At 37.0% G+C, this 9575-nt stretch overlaps 1 protein-coding gene across 6 annotated transcripts in view; it reads right to left on the reverse strand.

The window, feature by feature from the left end:
* Positions 1 to 9575, reverse strand: part of Cdk8 (cyclin dependent kinase 8) — a 125994-nt gene that overhangs the window by 26138 nt on the left and 90281 nt on the right. For all 6 annotated transcript variants that reach the window (XM_008822342.3, XM_008822334.2, XM_008822351.2 and 3 more), the window contains one exon: positions 8719 to 8859. In XM_008822342.3, the coding sequence (XP_008820564.1) occupies positions 8719 to 8859 (141 nt within the window). The remainder of the gene's footprint in view (positions 1 to 8718; positions 8860 to 9575) is intronic.

Consider the following 9575-nt stretch of genomic DNA (forward strand, 5'->3'; position numbering starts at 1 on the left):
CATTGTTGCCTGGATTTTATTCTATTTGAGTAGTGTGATAAGAATTTTCAATTAAGAGAAAGTGTTGCTAGTGTGTGTTTGCAGGATATGCATTTCCTATATAGTACTGCTGTAGAAGATGCTTTAGTTTATTCAGAATGTTGACAAATATTGCAACTGTGTGTATTCATTATATTCTTTTTTTTTTTTTTTGGTCTTTTTGAAACGTCTCCCTGTAGTCCCAGCTGTCCTGGAACATGAATAAAAATTAGGAAACAAAAGTGTTACAGTGACTGAGGGCAAGGATCATTTTTCTCAAAAATTTATTTAGATACTCAAAATTTATTTAGATATTTAATACTTATTATTGTTATTATTAAAATATTATTTCAATGGCTGAAGAGGGGCTCAGCAGTTGAGAACACCTGCCTAGGAATCATGAGGACCAGAAGTTAGATCCCAGTACCCACATAACAAGCTGGGTGTCCCCACCAACACCTGTAATTCCAATTCTAAGAGGGGCAGTGTTTAAAAAAGAGGATTGCTGAGGCTTGCTGACTTCCAGTCTAGCTCAGAATGGGGCCCAGGTTCACAGAGAGACTCTGCCTCAAAGGAGTAAGTGCAGAATGACAGAGAACACCTGAAGCCCTCTCTGGCCTTCCACATGCACTTCCCACCTCCTCCTCGCCAAATTATTATTTCAACTTTTATTGACTCTTGCTGTCCCTGAACTAGATCCATTCCTTATAATGAAATGCAAGACATCTGCAAGCTGGTGTATACCAAGTACCGTCCAACCATCTTTCAGTGTTCTTTGACTACATATGACCTTTCATAATTGCGCAACTGTTGTGCCATGTCCCAAAGTACTTTTCCTGTGCATTATTTGAAAAACTGATTTTTCTCCTTTCCCTTACTGCCAAAAATAATACAATAAAAAATCTTGAATACAAATAATTCAAACTATAATGCCACACATAGTTTAAGACTCTTTTACCACTTATTCCTCTTCTATCCATTCCAAATACACAAGCCGATTAGATGATCTGCAGTGGTGGATTTATAGGACTTTACTGACCAATCTAAAAAATAATCTCCTGTCCTAATTTGCTTCCTGCTGTTGTGATAAACACCATGACCAAAACCAACTTGTGGAGGGAAGGGTTTATTTGGCTTATACATCCATGTCACAGTCTATCTTTGAGGGAAGTCAGGGCAGGAACTACAGGCAGGAGCTAATGCAGAGACCATAGGAGAACAACACTTAATGGCTTGTTCCCCATGGCTTCCTCAGCTACTTTTCTTATACAGTCCTGCATAGGGATTGTACCACCTACAGTACGCTAGGCCTTCCTACATTAGTCAGTATCAAGAAAATACATGTATATAAATTATTTAATGCATTAATAGATCATATTAAAATTGAGAAACAGTGTATCTAATGTAAACCTTAGGCAGTTCTCTAAGTCTAATTTCTAGACTCATTCAACAGCATCATCTTATATAGAGTCTATTTTAAAAAAATCTTGATTACATTATTTGAAATTCCCATTCTTTAATTTTTATTCTATGTATATGAGTGCATTGCCTGCATGTATGTAAGTGGACCCACACTGTACAATGCCCGTGGAGATCAGAAGGCATCAGAACCCTGAAACTGGAGTTATGGACAGTTGTTAGCTGTCACGTGGGTGTGCTGCCATGAGAGCAGTCAGTGCTCTTAACCACTGAGCCATCTCTCCAGTCCCTGAAATTCACATTCTTGGCAGTGGTAAGGTTGACTAAAAAGACTGTACAGAAAATGTTTGAAAAGACTAGATGAGAATTTGAACTAGCCTGTAAGTAATATGCAAATCAAATAGTATTTTTACTACAAATTTGTCATCTGCCTATACAAACACATATGAATCTGTAGTTCTCTCAGGAAAACAAGTAATAGAACACAGCTCACTGCATATGTTCAATTATCAGTGTTGAACAAATGTATAAAAAGCATTTATAAAGAAATGGGCTGGAGAGATGGCTCAGTGGTTAAGAACACTGGTTGTTCTTGCAGAAGACCCGGGTTTGAATCCCAGCACCCACATGGCTGCTAACAACTGTCCATAACTCCAGTCCCAGGGGATTCAACAGCCTCTTCTGACCTCCATGGGCATTGCACGTCATGGATGCACTTACCTACATGCAGGCAATACACACATACACATAAAAAATAAAATAAAATAAAAGTGTTCTTCACAACCAATCTGTAGAAGGTCATAGGAGGAAAACTGCCTGCTTGGTCATTTAAGCAAAAACATGTTGGAATCTGCTTAATACTCATAATGTTAACTAAAATGAATGAAAACCTCATTGGTCTTAATCCATTATTACCATGCCTGTTTTATCCTCAAGTCTACATTGTATGGATAAAATCATGTTTTACTTGCTACCTAATTAAACATACTAGAAATTTAACAATTAATGTAAATCCATGGAGTCTCAATAAATGAAACAAATCCCAAGTAATGAGCAATGATTAATGATTACAAAGCATTTTTCTTTCTAAAAATGTGTTTAAAGAAAAATGTTTAACATATTCCTGATAAAAATTCATCTGGTATAATGTCCTCAAAGGTCATCAACATGGTGGATATAATGGAATTTTCTTCCCCTTTAAGACTGAGTATAGTCCACTGTATGTACACGCCCCTCCTGCCTTTATTGATTCATCCATCAATGGACATGTGTGCTGCTTCTATTTCTATGCTATGGTGAATAATAGTTCTACAGGTAAGAATTTACAGGGTTGAGGGGATATCTCAATCAGTTGTGTGCTTGTTTGCAAATATAAGGCCCTCAGTTCAATTCCAGAACGCCCATAAAAAGTGCATGTTTGTAATCCCAGCTGTGTGGAGGTGGAAATAGATCCTGGGGCCAGCCAAACACACACATACACACACACACACACACACACACATTGTGGAGGTGGAAATAGACCCTGGGGCCAGCCAAGCACACACACACACACACACACACACACACACACACATACAGAGAGAGAGAGACACAGACACAGACACACAGTTTAAAAAATGAAAGAACTGACAATTTTTCAAGACTTTTCTTTGAATTCTTCTGGGCATATATCCAGAAATGGAACTGCTGTATTATATAGTAATTCTACATTTAGCTTTTTGAGGAACTGTTATACCAACAAAAGTACAAAAGAATTAAATATCTTTATTTGCTTTTTTCATAAATAGTTACCACTAGCATCTCTTTATAGCAAAATTTACTCTTTCATTCTTAGTATGTCTTAACCCAGTACTCATGTATATAAGCAGGTATCTGGGGAGAAAAACTGAAATTACTTATCCCAATAATTTTAATTTGTGCCTTCAAGTATTCACTGGGATAGGATAATTAGTCAATAGGCTTGGCTGCACCATGATGCCCACCTGTTTGGGTCAAACACTGTTCTAGATATTTCTGTGAATGTATTTCTGCATGAGATTAACATTTAAATCAGTGGACTTGAGTAAAACCAACTGTCCTCCCACTAGAGTTTCAGTGTTCAATGCCCCCCCCCCCCAACAGTCTGCATGCTAAAGGCTCCAAATCACTTTGGGAGGTGGAGGAACCTATAGAAATGAAGCCTAGTGGGAAGCCCTTAGATCATTGCTCATCAGAGACCTATTCTTGAATGAAGTTTTGATCCATCATTCATTCTCCACTATTGTCATCTAACACTCTTACCAGAGGCCCAAAGCAATGGGCCAGTCTATCTATTGTGGACTGGAGGTTCCAAAACCACAAGCCAAAATATACCTTTTATCGTTATAAGTTAATTATGCTGACTATTTCATTATAATAATGCAAAGCTGACTAATACACCTCCTTACTGTACGTAGGCCTAATCTAATCAACTGAAGGCTACAGCAGAGAAAAAGAATGGCCTTCTGTGAGTAAGAAAGAATTCTACCAGCAGATAGGCTTTGGACTCCCAACTTTTGATTCTAACTCTTCCCCACAAGTCCAATATGCAGGCTATTCTGAAGATTTTGGAATATCTAAGCCCCCAAATGTCATGAACCAATTTCCTAAAATTAATTGCTTTCTGTCACTATATATAGACATCCTGTTTGTTCCGTTGCTCTAGAAAAATCTAATACAGATTGTAATGCCAGTATAAACAATTACAAAAGAAAGCAAAAGGAGAGAAAGAGATCAGCAAAGAGAAAGGGACAAAGCAAACTTGACACATACCACTGTTTTTATCTATCTCTACTTAACAGTGAATGGATTATGTGTCTGAGCAATACCTTAGGTAATTTAATGTTCTAAAATGAAAAACTATGGCTTGAATCTATAAATAACTTCACAAAAATAGACATCTGTGCTTTCTTAGCAGAACATTTTTCTTAAAACATTCATACAAAGCTAACAGTGTAGCTTAATACTTTTCCTGGCATGTACAAAGCTGTGGGGTTCAATTCTGAACACTGCAACAACAAAAAAACAAACAGGAAGACACCCATACATATGCCCATATACCATCCTCAGTCTACAAAGGGTTCCACATTAATAAATCTATTTCCTACCAAAGATAAATTTGAGATATGTGATAAATAATAGTGACAATATAAATACTTACTAAATAGAAATATTAATTGTAAAAGCTCGACTTCAAAAACCAAAGCATTTCATCCCTACCATCTCAAGCCAGTGTTTCCACTTATTGTTTTTTGGGCTTTTTTTTAAATTTTTGAGACAGGGGCTCCCTGTAGCCCCAGCTAGCCTGGAACTCTTTATATAGATCAGGTTGGCATTGATCTCACAGAAATCTGCCTGCTTCTGCTTTTATGATGTTAATATCAACATTTATATGATGTTAATATTACTATCACAACATAAAATACTACAACGTTAAAAGTCCCAGAGTCTCTAAAAATTACAAACACTTCAAAAGTTCAAAGTCTCTTTTTAAAAGTCTTTTAACTGTGGGCTCCTGTAAAATCCAAAACAAGGTAAGTACAGTCTTATTTCAAAGGGGAAGAATTGGGCACACTTAAGGAAAACCAAAATCCAGCAAAGTAGCTCAAACTGGACACCTGCGATTCACTCACACAATCCTCTGGGATTAAAGATGTGTGTCACCATGTCCAGCTCCACTTCTTATTTTTGAGACATAATCTCACTATGTAGCCCAAGATGGCCTCAAAACCATGATGTTCCTGTCTCTACCTCCTGGGTACTGAGATCACAAGCATGTGGCACCATGCCTAGCTCAAAAAAGTATTTGTATTAGTAATGAATCTGATTTAACTAAAGAAAAAAATTTCAGTAAATCCTGAGACATATCAAAGGGTGTTTCCAGGGTATATGTGTTAGAGTAGCAGACAGCCCCATAAGTTTAACTGGTTAAGACTATAAAATCTCTATCTGTTGGAATACCCACCTTTCCAGTTTCACTGGTCATAGGATTACCCCTAGGGAGGGCGGGTTCACCTTAAGTTATTCTAAATATATGACCAGAATACCTAATGTGTTAATGAGACAGCAGTTTTTCCTGCCTGGAATCCCGCCTCCTGGAGCAGAACTCCTAGACCCAGCAACAGACATGTAAGTCTCTGTAAGTCTGCCTGCTTTTCTGTATTCTTCAGAAAAGCATAATCTCTCCTTTTCTTCTTCATATCCCTTTTCTAAACATGCTTTCTTTAAGGTTTTGGGCTGCTCCTAGCATCTTTACTTTTTCTAAAGCTTCCTTTTCCCAGCCATGTGGCTGCCAGTTTCTGACCTCCATGCAGGCTCTGAGCCTGCATTGCTTCATGGCTTTCTTTCCTTCTCCCCTCCATTTTCTTCCTCAAGGCAGCTGCCAAGATTACCAGCGTGCCTGCTCTGAGGACTTTTCTTTAAAATTCTAATAAAAGTGTAAAAGTTTCCATTTGGGCCCATTCTTAAATTCTTTTATGAATGAGACTAAGAACACTTTAGGGAGCATTCTTTCTCCCTGTTTCATATGCACATCAATTATCTGCCTTACCATATGGTTTCTTGTAGGAAGTCAGTGCTTCTACTGACTGGTCTAAATAATAACCTTTGAGATCTATACAGATCCGTTAAGATGATCAATGCCACAAAATATTTAAACCTTACTTAAGAAGAATAAAGAATATAATGAACTTTCATTTGTTCTGGCAATGTTTACCTGAAAATAATAAATACTTGCGTTTAAAGCTGTGTGGCCTCTAAACAGTGTCTTGAGAGCAGGCACCTTAAATATCTTATTACCAGATATTATATAACCCAGAATCCAAAATTTAATTTTCAGCTGACAGGAAGTATTTATAAAAAAAAAAAAAGAAAAAAAAAAAGCATTTCATTCAGAAACCAAAAATTTTAGAAGTGGGCACCTGAACCAGGAACTAGCTTAAAAGTAGACTACTATTCTAATAAAACTCTGTGATCTCTGTGTGCTTGAGAAACACAAAAGGGCTAGATGCTTTAAAAGAGTACCAACACATCAAAGAAGATACAGGAGATCTACTTCAAGTGAGGAAGTTTAAAGAGGAGGTACTACCATATGCTAAAATAGATAGCAGGATGGAGCAGTTTGCCTCACTGATGGGACCATTTTAATACTAAAAGCATTAACTTTTAGTATACTTCATAATTATTTTAAATCATCTACAGCCAATTGAGTCTTCCTTGTCTGTACTTAAGGTACACTGGTCTCCCAGACCCTTATTTCTTAAGCTAGCTCTAACAGAGATTTCTGAAATAAAACTATTCTTCACTAACCCCAAGTCAAAGAGAATCTGTTTATATCAGCATAAGAGCTTTACAAAATGGAGAAAAGAAATTGGACCTTATAATATTTTCATTACTGTGGCTAGTTAATACTATTAGAAGTAGTTCAAGTGAAAAATTTAAACAGTGATAAAGAAAACAGGTTGTTAACTGCTTGTTCTCGGCCATCAGCCTCTTGAGCTCTGTGCCCGCCATGCCCGGAAGCCTCTCTCTCTCTCTCTCTCCTCAGTGGCAGGCCCCATGAATGAAGAGAATTTTTTTTGAATGGGAGGCACTGATCATGGTCTCGCTGTAGTCCCAGCTGGCCTGGCACTCTATGTAGACCAGGCTGGCCTTGAACTCACAGGGATCCACCCGTCTCTGCCTCCCGAGTGCTGGGACTAAAGGCGTCTGCCACCAAAACACTAGCTGTTCTTACAGAGAACCAGGAACAGTTCTCAGCACTCACATGACAGCTAACAAGTTTTTAAATCCAGTTCCAAAGTATTCAACATCCTCTTCTGGCCTCCATGGGCACTGTATGCACATGGTGCACTTACATAAAATTAAAATAAATTTTTAAGAGAGAAAAGAAAATCAGGACATATTTGCCAAATACATTTTTTAATTGAAAAACATTACCAAAAAAGAAAATGTAGAGCTATTGTAACAGAACTGATTCTATGAGAAAAATGTCCTTTCACTAGAATTTTTATTCTTTTTTTTTCCTACCAACCTTCAAAAAAAACCTGAAATGTTTTTGTTAACACATTCATATTTCTGAGGGATAGAATTTATCTTTAGTTTCATTAAAAGCAAAATAAAGTATCTTATTTTCATTCTATCAAATTTCTTTGTTGGTGGTCCTAATCCAAATGCCTCGTCGGTATGAAAGCTGGGGTAAAATGACTACTACTAAATGCACTTCCCAGTAATGCCTTGAAGCGGGATGAAAGCAGAATGAAGGGAGCGATTCATCTGAAGACCAGACACAGCATTCCATCAGGTACAAGCACCCGTATTAGCTTCACTTTAAGTCTCTGAGTTTTTTCCCTATGTATACAGTTGGTTAGAGACAAAATTATTGTTACTGTGTATGTAATTATTAAATGAAAATACTGTTATAAATCTTACTGTGGTTACTACATTTACAAAGAAAAGAACTAAAATAAGCAAAATTTACTCATGCAACAGAAAGCAATCTGAGTAATTTAAACCTATGAAGATTTAATGAATATGCTAGTAGGTTTTTCAAATCTATTTTTATTTTATGTGTATGAATGTTTTGTCTGCATGTATGCAAGGGCACCCATGTTGTACAACACCCACGGAGGCCAAAAGAGTACATCAGATTTCCCAGAACTGTTGTACAGATGGTTGTTAGTAGCCACATGGGTGCTGAGAACAAAACCCAGGTCCTCTGCAAGAGTAGCCACTACTCTTAACCTCCAAGCCATCTCTCTGGCCCTGCTAGTAGATTTTTAAAGGCATAAACAGGGGCTCAGAAATGGCTCGGGGGAGAAGAGCCTGGTTTGCTAGCATGAAGACGTGAGTTTGAACTCCCAGCACTCATGTAAAAGTCAGAGGTGTGCCTCATTGCTGGGGACAGTGGAGACACGTGGATCAACAGGGCTTGCTGGCCAGCTAATTTACTAGAAACTGTGAGCTCTAGATTCAGTGAGCAAAAAGCTATTTAAAATAGCTGGAAAAGAAAAATAGAAGAAGATACATGACCCCAACCTCTGCCCACTACACAGGGTATTCACAGGAAGCACACCCACGTGTCAGAGGCTAAAGCAGGACATATTACATAAACAGCATGAGGGTAGGCAGTGTTCGAGACTACAGAACTCTGCCTCCCTCTGAAAAATCTGTAGACTACTTGCGGCACTGTTTTCTACAAAAAACTAGAAAGCTATCCACTATCAATCCATTTTTCTAGGTGAACCCAGCTATAGATGAACTTACCAAATCCCTGTGCAACACCCAGTTAGCATGCAGATAGTGAATCCCATCCAGGATCTGATACAATAGAGACTTCACCATTCCCCGAGGTAACTGAACTGGCTTCTTGTTTGCTTTAGAAGCTCTGTGAAACTTGATTATATGCTGAAAGAAAGAGAAAATATCACAAGAAGCTTTAAAAGAAAAGAGGGAAAGAAAATCAGAATATTCTCTTATTAGAAAAGGAAATGCTGAGCAACTGATTACAAGATACTGAAAATGTAACACAATATAACTAACAATATAAACAATGTTAACATTAGTTCCTAATAATCAAGGATAAAATTCAATTTTAAGGTATATTAAAGAAAAAGAAAGATAAATAATAGGGTGCTTTTATTTTTAAGAGTATAATTAAAGGTTTATTATATTTTGGCTACAAGTGACTTGTTTATGTAGCAGGAATGATCAAGAACAAATCATTTTTATTATATAAAGATTAAATAAATGAGGAAAAAATAGAAGAAAGTTAAGAGATAATTCTGCTTGGCTGATGAAGCACAGGTGTGGTACCAATTTATAATACAGGTTATAAAGAAAGTAAACAGGGGTGTATTTCAATAAAATACACAGAGCATAAAGAAGTAACAAATAAATGAACAGTTCAAACAGGACATATTTAAAAATATAAATGACTCAAATGAGGAAACAAGGCTTCCTGGCATCATGAGAAGTTTTGATTATATAAGCTACTAGACACTCAGTAATGAAAAGTACATTAAACGTTCTGTTTTAAAAAAATGTTTCTAGCTCTTGATAAACTTCTTTATTTTAACTAAGTCATTCTTAAATCCCAAGAAATCTTCCCACCAGTTATGCTT

This window comes from Nannospalax galili, unplaced genomic scaffold (genome assembly GCF_000622305.1).
Source record: "Nannospalax galili isolate Female #2095 unplaced genomic scaffold, S.galili_v1.0 scaffold1752, whole genome shotgun sequence".
NCBI classification, from domain to species: Eukaryota; Metazoa; Chordata; class Mammalia; order Rodentia; family Spalacidae; genus Nannospalax; species Nannospalax galili.